At 34.7% G+C, this 13,160-nt stretch overlaps 1 protein-coding gene across 1 annotated transcript; it reads left to right on the plus strand.

Annotated features, from left to right (window-relative positions):
• The first annotated feature begins 1,091 nt into the window (after positions 1–1,091).
• LOC122004156 (indole-3-acetaldehyde oxidase-like) lies at positions 1,092–8,506 on the plus strand. The gene is made up of 6 exons (XM_042559084.1): positions 1,092–1,767; positions 1,990–2,082; positions 2,172–2,270; positions 2,361–2,396; positions 8,117–8,369; positions 8,481–8,506. Exons 1-6 carry the CDS (start codon positions 1,108–1,110, stop codon positions 8,504–8,506), a joined length of 1,167 nt encoding a protein of 388 aa, XP_042415018.1. The 5' UTR covers positions 1,092–1,107.
• Positions 8,507–13,160: the final 4,654 nt, after the last annotated feature.

The raw sequence follows: 13,160 nt of genomic DNA on the forward strand, positions 1-13,160 counted from the left end.
CCAAGCATGCCCTGGTCAACATGCTAGTCACCTACTGGAGTCATTTCCTCGATGGCACGGATGAATACCTGAAATCCATCCTCTACTCCACCATTCTTTGCCACTCCTCAAGCCGAAACAACTGCAAAGGTAGAGTCAACATCAAGTATTACATTGTGCCTGGCTACAAGAAGACCGGGGCCGCAAAATCCAATAAAGACAGGTCAAACATCAATATATAAACACACTTACGGTATGAAGTGCATAATAAGTGTAGAATACAGATTACAGAACTCTTTGCATAGCACATAAACTAGCATCATTATAGGAGATCCCTTAGAAAAATATTAATGGTAGGAACTTGTTTCATGATGTTCTTAATATTTATTTTTGCTACCAATGTTTGGATTTCTTAACCAGTTCCTTAGTTAACTTTCTCTATTATTGAAACAAAGTTGAGTTATGGAATTCTTACATGAAATAAAAAATATCAAACTTGGCAGTATGTAATGAAGTTATGCTCAATAAAAGAATTAGTTTATATTGGTTTGGTAAATCATGTTAAAATTTTTAAAGAAGTCATCCCTTAATGCAGTTACTTGTGATTTTTCTTGTTGATAGATGTAATTTATATTTTTAGCCCATTGTACATCCAGTCAAAATGTCTCAAAATCTCAAAATCGTTCAATCATATCATTTTGCTACATTTTAGACAAAATAATAATGTGTGATGTCATTCTCTATCTCTCCCTCTCTGGCTTTGGAATGTTTATGATTTAGCTAATAAACCGTTAGACTATGGTTTTTCCCTGATGCTCACAGATTGCAACAGCATGTGCTCTCACAGCCTTTAAGTTGCGTCATCCAATAAAGATGTACCTTGATCGTAGCACGGATATGGTAATGGTAGGAGGAAGGCATCCAATGAAAATAACCTATTCTGTGGGTTTTAAATCCGATGGAAAGATTACGGCCTTGTACTTGAATTTGTTGGTAAATGCAGGCATATCAGAGGATTATAGTCCACTTATTTCACATGCCATTATAACTTGTCTAAAAAAATACAACTGGGGTGCTCTCGCTTTTGATATTAAACTATGCAAGATGAATCTTACAAGTAAATCATCGATGCGAGCACCAGGGCAGGTACAGGGATCTTACATTGCTGAAGCTATTATTGAGCGTGTAGCATCTTTCCTGTCCTTGGATGTCGATGTTGTGAGAAAAAGAAATTTGCATACATATGAAAGCCTGAAGTTTTTTTATGGAAGTAGCAGTGGAGAAGCTCCGGAATATACTTTACCTGCTATAGTTGATGAGTTGTTTACATCTGCAAGCTACTTCAATCGTCTTGAAATGGTATTGCATTTCAATAGTTGCAACAAATGGAAAAAACGAGGGATTTCTTGGGTACCAATTGTATATGAAGTGGAACCAATGCCAACACCAGGGAAAGTATCCATTCTAAATGATGGTTCAATTGTTGTTGAAGTCGGAGGAATTGAAATAGGCCAGGGACTGTGGACAAAGGTGAAGCAAATGGCTGCATTCGGTCTTGAACAGCTATGGGATGAAGAGAAAAAATATCTTTTGGATAGGGTTAGAATCATTCAAGCAGATACTCTGAGTTTGGTTCAGGGAGGTTTAACTGCTGGAAGCACCAAATCTGAAGCAAGCTGCGAAGCAGTTCGTCTAGCATGCTCTATTCTAGTCAGCAGATTAAAGCCTCTTAAGCAAAGTTTGGAAGAGCAAATGGGATCAATTTCATGGGACACCCTTATTACCCAGGTGTGTAATTACGTCATTAATCAAATGTACTACTGTTTATTTATTGGCAAGAAGCTAAGCTTATTTCTGTAGTCTGTATGTGTTAGCTAGCTTATGCAAGTGAAGGACAGGATAGCTTATATGCATTCACTTTTAGGGATTTCCTGGGCTTTTTTATATTTTGGAAATCAAAGCAGTTACTTCCTTTCATCCATTATGAACTAGTTACCTTACAATATACAGGCAAATTTGCAATATGTGAACTTATCAGCGAGTACATTTTGGGTTGCTGACGATACTTCATCATATCTAAATTATGGGGCTGCTATAAGCGAGGTAACCTCCTTTGTAGATCATTCATATGATTGGCTTGTAATCACATTGCTAGTCTGTTTTCTTGATTTTGAAAATTGTGTGCATTCTAGGTAGAAATTGATGTTCTCACTGGAGCTACTACGATATTGAGAGCAGACCTTACATATGACTGCGGACAGAGCTTGAGTCCTGCCGTGGATCTAGGACAGGTTTTTTTTTTTCATCTGTCCTATTGATTTTATAATCCTAAATCACAATCAGCCGTATGTTCATATACTTATATCTGAGTGTTTCTGCAGGTTGAAGGGTCTTTTGTTCAAGGAATTGGATTTTTTGTCCTATTGATTTTGTTCAATATATAAAGAAAACTTGTCAGTTACGATATAAACACACTTACGGTATGAATTACATGTATATATAACATTGACATATTATTTAGTACGAGATTTACATGTATGAAAGTTTTCATACAAAATTTCTTGATTGCCTACAACCCCAGGTGTGCTGATGACAAGTTGAAGAAGATGGCTCTAAGAGTGATAGCTGAAAGTCTTTCAGAAGAAGAGATTGCTGGACTTAAAGAAGCAATTCCATGCGATGGACACCAACAACAGCGGTTAGTCAATGATGAGGTTTTGTAAAACTTGTGTGTTTGAAAAATTATTGTCATGAAGTTAAGGATAACTTGTATGATACAAATTTAATTTGTGGATCAATATGTATACATTTTGTTTGTATAATATAAAGTTTTATTTATTTGTTAAATAGTCTTATTATAAAAATGATTGTGGTTGTGGATATTCAATTATATGTAAATTTTGAGTATTTTTTATAATTTTTGCTATTTAATTAAGCAAAACACTATTTTTTATAAATTTAAAAAGACAACGTTTTTAAGTAATAAAAGACAACGCTTAAAAAACAATGTCTTTGAGACCAACCACAACGCTTTTAAAGCGTTGTCTTTGATATGTGCATTTTTACAACAACATCTATAACAACGCTTTTTAAGAACGAAAAGACAACGCTTAAAAAGCGTTGTCTTTGTGACCAACCACAACGCTTTTAAAGCGTTGTCTTTGATATGTGCATTTTTACAACAGCATCTATAACAACGCTTTTTAAGAACGAAAAGACAACGCTTAAAAAGCGTTGTCTTTGTGACCAACCACAACGCTTTTAAAGTGTTGTCTTTGATATGACTTTCTACAACACCATCTACAACATCACTTTTTAAGTACATACGACAACGCCAAAAAAGCGTTGTTGTTTAGCTTTTTTCTTGTAGTGACAACAAAATTAACGTAACCTATTTTGTTATTCATCAAAAGAAATCTCATCCAGGGCAAGAGAAGGTTGTTGAGCAGAGGGTTGATCGGATATATCCGGGCTTGCTGTTTCTTCTCGTGGCCTTTTGCGCTGAACAACTAGAGGTGTCTCCTAGTCCAAGGAGCTGGAAGAGGGTTCTAGGATAGGCTCTGTGGGAAGGAGTAAACCGGCGAATGCAGAAATCTGCTCAAATTGATGCTCCTACAATAAATCTTCCCTAGCTTGTTTAAGACCAATCTGGTTAGCCGAGCATTTTTGTAAAGGAAGGTTTGAAGAATAGCCTCCGCTAGTCACCTCTTGTGAGGTGGATACCAAGTAAACCAACTGCGTTAGCGTTGTGTGATTTGTTTCTGTATTTTCCGCTGCACATCTTCGAAGAAACAAGCAACGACGAGCACCTAGCGAGCGATGAGCTATTAACCCCCCCTAGCTACTTTTCGGTCCTAACAACGTTGGGTTAATTTAGAATTTTATTTTATTTTTAAAACAATCTCGATATTTTGGTTTATTTGATTCAGTCATGATTTTAAAATTCAGAAATTGATTAAACCAAATCGGTATCAATCAACTATTTTATCTTGAGCATTCAATTGATATACCTAAACTAGTGTCTCAAAGAAAATCTCTAAATCACAACTTGACTCTTGATCGGTGAGTCCTGGTTCGACTGTCCAATAGCAGCCATATAATATGCAACATAAGTTGGCTGATATGAAAAGTTTGATTAATTTAATAATCGGCTGAATGAATCAATTTTATATTGGATCAATTTGTTCAATTTTATTGACAAAGTTTGATCAGCTTATTTATTAAAAAAATGATTAGATTGGTTTTGATTTGTTCAATTTGATTTTAAATTGATTGCTCACCCAATAGTAATAAAGGATTAATATGTTATTCACACAGAATAACTAAGAAAATCTAAAAAAAATAATAAACACTACATCCAAATAAAAATGTCAAACCACTTAGAAACTTTGAATGAAGTTAATGAAGCAGACACGAAAAGATTAAATTAAAAGTTATATAGGTAGCCTTTGGTTCTTTCTTAGGAATCAAAATGAGAATGAGAATCATAGTATTGTATAATAGGAATGAGTATGAGCATGAATATCACTGTTAAAAATAATATTTAGTCAGTTGAATGTTTTCTATCAAAATAAATTAAAATTTCCTATTATACCCTTAGAGGAAAAATGTGATAACAAGAAAAATGCAAAAGAAAAAAGAAAAAATAAAATAAAAACATAAAAAAAGAAAAATAGACGTAAAAAATAGAAAAAATCTAAAAAACATAAAAATATAAAAAATGTAAAAAAAAATTAAAAAATAATAAAAATTTGTGAAAAAGATAAAAATAAAAAACATAAAAATAGAAAAATATAAAAAACATAAAAATTTAAAAAAAAACATAAAAAAATTATAAAAAAAAAATTAAATTTAAAAAAACGTAAAAAAAACTTTAGAAAATAAAAAAAATAAAAAGGTCAATTTTTTTTAAAAAAACACATAAAAATAAAGAAAGAAGTGAAAAATAAAAAATAAAAAAAACGTAGAGGGTAAATAATAATAATAATAATAATAATAATAATAATAATAATAATAATAATAATAATAATATATAGTTGTTTTTGTAACTTAGGGTAATATAGTAAAATATTATATAGGTTATTTATTAAAACCTTAAAACAAACAAGTTTTTGTTGCATTACCTACATTGAAACAAACAAAATTTGGTTATGTTTTATTCTCCATAACCGTGGTTATATGATTACTTGGTAATCACATAACTAAGGTTATACATGATAACTTGAACCAAACACGCCCTTAGAGATTTTTTTTGCAGGCGCGGTACCACTATGTTGATAAGAGGTCCCACTACCGAGACAACACCTCAGTCAACAGACCCCTCAAAGGGGGATTTATTTGTTGTTAAGGGGACTCGAACCCGGAACCCCAGGCAACACAAGTCTCCATGCTTACCGCTTGGGATAAGTCACTTTGATAAAATAAATCCTATGTTGGGTTATTTTTTTAACGTAACTGGCCCCATCGCAGAATGGCCCCCATACTCCAGAAACTCCAAAAGTGTTTTTTTGGAGAGGCACAGTACCACACTGTTGCTAAGAGGGATTGGACATGGCACCACAGGGAACATTAATTTGTTGCTAAGAGGACTCGAATCCAGCACCTCAGGCAACAGATGTCTCCGTGCTTACCACTAGGACAAAGACACTTTGACGTGATGAGAGAGACCATGATGAGAGAGGATGAGCAAAAAGAAAATATGATGAGAGAGAAAGTTTGATGGAGAGAGAATGAAGAGAAAGAAAGTGTAATGAGAGAAAATAAGGAAAGAGAGTGTGTGATGGGACAGATTGAGGAGGGCGAAAGTATGTTGAGAGAGAAAGTGTATTGAGAGAGAAAGTGTGATGAGAAAAATGAGGAAAGAGAGTCTGATGGGAGAGAAAACATTGTGCAAAAGGCGGGTCCCGCCGCCCAGCGGCCCCCTAGGCCTGGAGGAGGAAAGAGAGTCTGATGGGAGAGAAAACATGATGAGAGAGGATGAGGAGAGAGAAAGTATGATGGGAGAGAATGAAGAGAGATAAATTGTGATAAGAGAATATGAAAAGAGAGAGTTTGATGAGAGAGATTGAGGAGAAAGAAAGTATGATGAGAGAGAAAGTATGATGTCGAAAAATAAGAAAAAAGAGTGTAATGGGAGAGAAAGCATGATGAGAGAGGATGAAGAGAGATAAAGTGTGATGAGAGAGAAAATATAATGGGAGAGAATGAGAGAAAAAAATGTAAGAGATTGTGCAGAGAAAGTGTAATGATAAAATGTGGAGAGAGAAAGCATGTTGAGAGAGAATAAGGAGAAAGAAAGTGATATGAAAGAAAAATTGAATAAATATATTAAAGTATTTTTGTCCAAAACATAATTCTCATTCTCATACCCGTCAAAATCTAAAAGAAGATGTGAGTTTTATCAATACTCAAATTTTTGGATTTTATTTCAAAATTTTAATTCTATTTCTATCAACCATACATAAGATTGAATAAATCTATTCTTTTATTTCCAAATCCCTATACCGAATGCCACTTAATTTCAAACTACCTAAAATACAAGACAATATACTTTTTTTATAGACTCTGATAATAAATATAGAATAAATATTTTCAATAAAACATACTATTTATAATAGATATTATAATTATTTATTATTAAAATAAAAATATTAATCATCATATGATATAAATTATTTTTTAATTAATTATAATCTTATTATTAAAAATTGTATTTTTTATTTATCCTGTATAAAATTTATTAATATATTTTTTATTTTATTTATTTCCTTTCATCTAATGCGATTAACTTTTATTTTTAAAATTCAACTCCGTCATTTTGTCACAAGTGCATCATCTATAAATAGAAACATATCTATTTATAATAGATATTATAATTATTTTGTTATTATTTAAATAAAAATATTAATTATCGTATCATATGATATAAATTTATTTTTTCATTAATTATAATCTTATTTTAAAAAATATATATATTTTTATTTATCATGTATATAATTTATTAATATATATTTTTATTTTGTTAGGACGCATAGTGTTTCAACTCTAAGATCTCATGTGATAATATCTCATGTCTCAATTATCGCAACACTCCGATAAGACTAAACTATCATGGTACATCCTGGAAGAGTTTTTCATTCAAAATGCAATCTTTAAACACGACTAATTATAATAATAAATTTTATATATGGTGAGAATTTCAAAATGTAACAATCTAAAGTTTTTTATTTTTCTCTTGTATAAAAAAAGTAAGTGTAATATATATAACTAATTATATAAATTCTATAGAGTTATATGATTCATATTAATATTTAATTCAATTAGGAAGGTATCATAAATTGGATAAATTTTTTTCCTTGACTATTTACTAAAGTCATTATCTGACTTTTTTTTTTTGTGAATATTTTATAATAATAGATAGATTTAGCAGGATATTCTTATAGTATTTATGGGTTGACTCAATCTAAAATTTATTTAAATATTAATGTATAATTACTATTTGCATCTTTGTCTCCGCCTTCCCAATACACAAATGATAGAGTTCTGAACCTGTCCTAGAATTTGTTTAAATATTAATGTATAATTATTATTTGCATCTTTGTGTTATATTAATGTAATTATTATTTGCATTTTTATCTATATATTAAATGTCAGAATAATTATAATGAGTAGTTTCAAAACTTGGCACGGCTAATATTTTTCTTTGAATGACATTCTTTTCTAATTTTCCTTTCTCATTTACTCTGAGTCGAAATAGATAATGTAATAACACTCTTAATTATTTGCCTTTCTGTTTTTTTCCTCCCACTCCAAGTAGCGCTATATAAACCTTCTTCGAGCCATTTAAATCCATCAGCAATTTCGATCAAACAATAATGACGAACCTAGTGAGGAAGGCCATAAGTCTACTTCTTTTATCTTGGTTCCTCCTCCCGTGCCTAACGAATAGCTAGGTGAGATTCTCTCTCATAAACTCAAATTCATGTTATTTCTTTTCAATCTTTTGCCAGATAAATAATTATCATTTGATTATTTGATCAAAGTTGAAATCACCTAGAATTTTTTCTTCCATATTTTGAACTCTATGTCTTGTCATCAAGATTGATCTAATCGATGAATAAATTAATGAATGTGACAGGCAGCATTGGCGGTGAGATCGTGGTGCCTGTCCATGCCTGGAACGACAACAGAGAAACTCGTGGCGAACATCAACTATGCTTGCGGGAGCGGCTTAGCAGATTGTAGAGCGATACAAGAAGGCGGCCCATGCTACTCCACAAACATCATCAATGTGGCAAACTACGCCATGAACGCCTATTACTACAGCGCAGGGCATGAGGACTTCAACTGCTACTTCGATGGTTCCGGCCGCATAGTCTACGACGACCCCAGTAAGTCGATAATCAATTATTTGATTAAAATTGCTAATTAATTAATTTGATCAATTTGCACGCCTTTACTATTCTTGATTCTGATGCTTGGTTCACCTCTCATTGTGGTAGGTTACGAGGGTTGCGTATATCCTTAATGAAGCAAACTGGATCCTTCATGAAGCAAGCTGGATTGCTTGAGGATACAATAGAGTTTGAGGTTTAGTTTGGCTGCACCAAAATAAAACGAACAAATAAATATAAATTTGCTTACGTGTTTCCATGTATTAAATTCATTAATAAATCGATCGTTTATCTCTTTTTTTTTAATTTTCATGCATCAGAGGGATAAATATAAGTATATATAAGGTCAAACATATTAAAAAATAATATCAGTGTACATATTTCTTTCACTAAATACAAAAATCAAATCTAAAAACTCTACACACGTCTCCTATGTTAGAAATAAAAAAGAATTTTGAAACCATTTTTATTGTATCCGACAATTGTAAAAATTTTGAAAAGGACTAAAACTTTTTACAGTTACTGGTACAGATTATAACGAGCGAGTACAAAAAAATGATGTATTAGTTAAAGTTAAGGTGATGTGGTGATTAAAGTAGGGATAAAGGGGTATACCGCACCTGGTTCTGTTGATCGCTCAGTCTCTAAGTTTTTGGATCCCGCTCGGGTAACTCTATAGCAGGACACCCAAGCAAGGACGACTGTATATGAACCCAAATAGATATAACGACTTGAGGCTTTGACTCTAGGGAGGACGCGCTCGATCAGTCAAGGGCATGATGGGTTCAAACGAGTTTGGCCAAATAAAAGAATAACCAGGTTCTAGGACTTCCAGAAACTCTTTACATCTATATAACCTAGTGACGGACTAACGAGGCTCAGATTACTTAAGGTTCTTTTGGTTTGCCCCGGCTGAGCAAAGGCTAGCCAATTTTATCACCCTTAGCCTCGCAAAGGTTTCAATACAAAAACAGGCAGATAAAGTCCGACCGAGAAAAAATCGGGTAGGCTTAACAACACTTAGCCTCATTAAAAATCTTAATATATGAACGGCCGGATAGAGACCGGTCGAACATAAGACTCTCTGTATACGCCCGGCCAGGCAAGGACCGAGCAAGCTTAGCAACACATAGCCTCATTAACAACCATAATATACGAATGCCCGATTAGAGGTCGGTCGAACATAAGACTTTGTGTATGCCACGCCGGGCAAAGACTGAACGGGCTTAGAAACACTGAGCCTCATTAACAACCTTAATATACAAATGGTCGGATAGATCTCGGTCGAACATAAGACTCTCAGTATACGCCCGGCCAGGCAAGGACCGGACGGGCTTAGCAACACTTAGTCTAATTAAAAACTTTAATACATGAATGGCTGGATAGAGGCCGATCGAATATAAAACTCTGTGGGTATGCTCAACTCAACAGGCTTAAAGAAACTTATCCTTAGGAAACTCTACATATACGTTCGATCAGGGAAAGGTTGGTCGAGTCTAAAGTTACTTGATATCACATTCTCTCTTAAATTCTATTTCCATATAAAATTAATCATATAACTTCTCAAATAGTTCATTAACGTAACATACTGGGAATACCATAATAGCCTCTGAACGGAATTTCATAATATTTAAATACACAACCAAGCTGATTAATACCACGGTAGGCATGAATACAGCCAGCCTGAGAGACGGGTCGAGATGTACTCAACAGATAACTTTTAACAACATTATGACAGATCATCAAAGCTTATCAGGGAATACTCCTTGAAAACCCCTTTCAAAGGTTATTATGTTTCTCATATGCCAGCTAAGCATTACATCATATTCCTCTAACCTCTTTAGTAATGGCGCGGAGTATAAACGACAAAAGAGGTACATCATTGGGTAAGAAAAAAATTCCTTGGATAATCATTTAGCATGCTCTAGGTTGTATACTTCTTATCAGGTAACAAACTCTAATAAACTGAGCCACCTCATGATGACGGAGATTACAAGAGGTGATATATAAGGGTCCCCTCCGTTAATTGGTAAGGTACACAATTAGTATCATTTGAGTTTTTCTCTCGCGCGAGCACTCTCTCTATACTGTTCTTCATTCCTCCATCCAGGGCTGTACTGACTTGAGTATTGGAGAGTCTTGCTAAGGACCCCTTCTCTGGTTTTTGGTCACTAACATCCATTGGATCTTCAGATTGTGCAGGATCGGAAGAAATCCCAGTTCTCTGTTGAAGAAGTCATCCACCGACCAACAAATCATTCACCAGAGCTAGTGCACTATCTCCCTAGCCTTCAGACAAGATCAAATTTGGTGTTGTCTGTGGGAATCTTCGTTTGAATCTGAAGCTTCGATATGGAGGAGGTAGGAAAACTCACCATAGTTGCTTTAATTCTAGAAGAGTTCGAGATGATTATTGAAGCCCGAGTGCAAAAAGCATTACAACTGAGGAAAGCGGTTACAGGAGGTATGTTACCACCGCCAAACCCGACAGGATCAACAACCGCATATCAGAGTGAAAGAGGGGCTCAAAAGGAAGGCCTCACCCGGTTGCTTCCTGTGCCTCTTTCATTAATATGATGTCCCCGAGTACTCTTTCACACATCACTTGAGCAAAAAGGCTAAGGAGGGGCGTCTCAAGAATCTTCAGGAGAAGCACCTATCCGAGACAGGTGTAAAGGGAAAGCCGCAGTTAGCGATGCTCTCGGGAGTAAATTGTCACACTGTTCTCGCAATGAGTATCGGATGATCCACTGCCAAAGCATTATCAGAATCTGAATGTAAGAGAATACTCAGGAACAACTAACCCGGAGGATCATCTGTAACACCCGTAAATTTCCTCTCTTCCAAAAGAGCAAAAAGAAATAGAAGAAGAGGATATAAATATATATATATATATATATATATATATATATATATATATATATATATTTGACCCAAGCTGCGTTTTGAACCCTAGAACCTTGATTTAAGATTGATTTAAGTTGTCATTAGGTGGTGGTAAAGCATCACATTGGAAATAGGAAACTATTCATTATATGTAGGTTATGTGTGAAGAGATGCTTCAACTTCCACTTAGCATAAAAGGGAATGGAAGAGACCAAAAACCTAATTTTTTTCATTTCCTCTTCTCCTCCCTAGCCGAAATTCTTCTTCTCTCTTGTTAGTTTTCGGCCAAGAACCCTAGGGTTCCAAGCTTCTAAGTTTCTTCAAAAGGAGAATCTAAGAGGAGAGTTTTCACAAGGATTAGTACGTGCGTGTAGGGTGACTTGAAGATTAAGGCATACAAGAAAGAATTGTCTTTCCTACACCGTATAATAGTAAGATCTAACGAAAGGAGGTAAGTACTACTCACCTGCAGTATAAGTTGCTTCGATGATGCATGTTGTGATATGTTTATGCATGTTAAAGAAGATACATGTTGTGATATTTTTTATGCATATTAAAGAAGATACATGTTATGATTGTAAGATGCCCTCTAAAGTTTTGGGATTAAGAGCATGTTTAGAGTATCTTGAATTGCTTCCCATTTAGTTTTGGGGCTAAGAAGCATATTCAAGTGCCCTAAAGTGCTTCCCTATAAGTATGGGGGATTAAGCGCACATAAGGTGCTTGTTTAAATGACAAGTAAGTGCAAGTATAAGAAAACGGATTAAGCGCACATAAGGTTCTTGTTTAAATGACAAGTAAGTGCAAGTATAAGAAAGTATTTTAGTTTAAAGTGGCATGTACTGGACACAAGGTCCATGGGTGGGCTCCTAGATCGGCCCTAGGCCCCTAGATCGGCTAGTAGTACCTTAATAGGTTCGGGATTAGCTACCTCGGATCTTATTAAGAATGCGCACAAAGTGGTACAATGTCGGGCCCAAGCAAGTTTATTATTATTTTCACTAGTATGTAATATAACGTTTTTAAACTTCGTTGCTTGTTTTAGTGGATGCCTTCTTAAGTTTGAGAACTTGAGTTATGAAGTGTAGCATGGATGAACTCTATAGTATGGCAAGACTTGTGTTTCCATTACATGTTTACATTGCTAGCATAGTTTTAAGTTGATGTTTTGCATGGCAAACGTATTTAAAAATGGATGTCATGTACATATTTCTGAATTATACATTTTAGCGTGAATTATTGTCAAGTGCGAGTTTTGTGTTTTCCCCAAACAATATTGAAAAGCATATTCTTGTTTTAATGCTTATTTTGTGAGTAGATGGTACTTACTAAGCATTCGCTTATAGATTTGCATTTCCTTATACTGCAGATGAAGGTAAAGTAAAGCTCGAGTAGGAGGAGGCAGCAGGAGCGGTGTTTTGTGTGTGTGTGATGGAACAGTGGAAGAAGATCTGAGAACTTGCTATTGTTTGGAATGAATTAAGATCTTGATGCTAAAGTATTTCTTTCTCTCCTCTCTACATGAAATACTACCAATAGTTGATTAGGATGAATTTATTAGTTTAGCAATAACAACAGGGGCAAGGAGGGAAGATCTAAGGCCTCCCCAAAGAGGAGGACCCCTCCCCAAACAATGGGAGAGAACCCTAAGCAAAGGATGAGTACAAAGGGGAGAACAACCCATTTTTGCAGAGCAGGGTGTGACCCTCAGAAGAAAAATCATCTGAGGGTGATTCCTCAGTAGAAAGAGTGAGTCTCCTTTTTGAGGGGGGAGCTCTAGTGAGTTTGCGTCCCGGGCGTTTACCAGGGGCAATTTCAGTAAGGGATCTTTCTGAGCTTACAGGGGATGTAAGCTCGATAACGGGAAGGGAAGTGGTTGTTGTAGCAGCAACAGCCACTGAT

The sequence above is a fragment of the Zingiber officinale genome, chromosome 7B (assembly GCF_018446385.1).
Source record: "Zingiber officinale cultivar Zhangliang chromosome 7B, Zo_v1.1, whole genome shotgun sequence".
Lineage (NCBI taxonomy): Eukaryota > Viridiplantae > Streptophyta > Magnoliopsida > Zingiberales > Zingiberaceae > Zingiber > Zingiber officinale.

What these genes read in the sequence shown, in the direction of transcription:
- LOC122004156 (XM_042559084.1), top strand. Translation starts at nt 1,108, where the DNA reads ATGCGAGCACCAGGGCAGGTACAGGGATCTTACATTGCTGAAGCTATT. An exon ending in ATGGGGCTGCTATAAGCGAG is followed by an intron (nt 2,083 to 2,171) that starts GTAACCTCCTTT and finishes TGTGCATTCTAG; the next exon opens with GTAGAAATTGATGTTCTCAC. An exon ending in TTCAAGGAATTGGATTTTTT is followed by an intron (nt 2,397 to 8,116) that starts GTCCTATTGATT and finishes TGAATGTGACAG; the next exon opens with GCAGCATTGGCGGTGAGATC.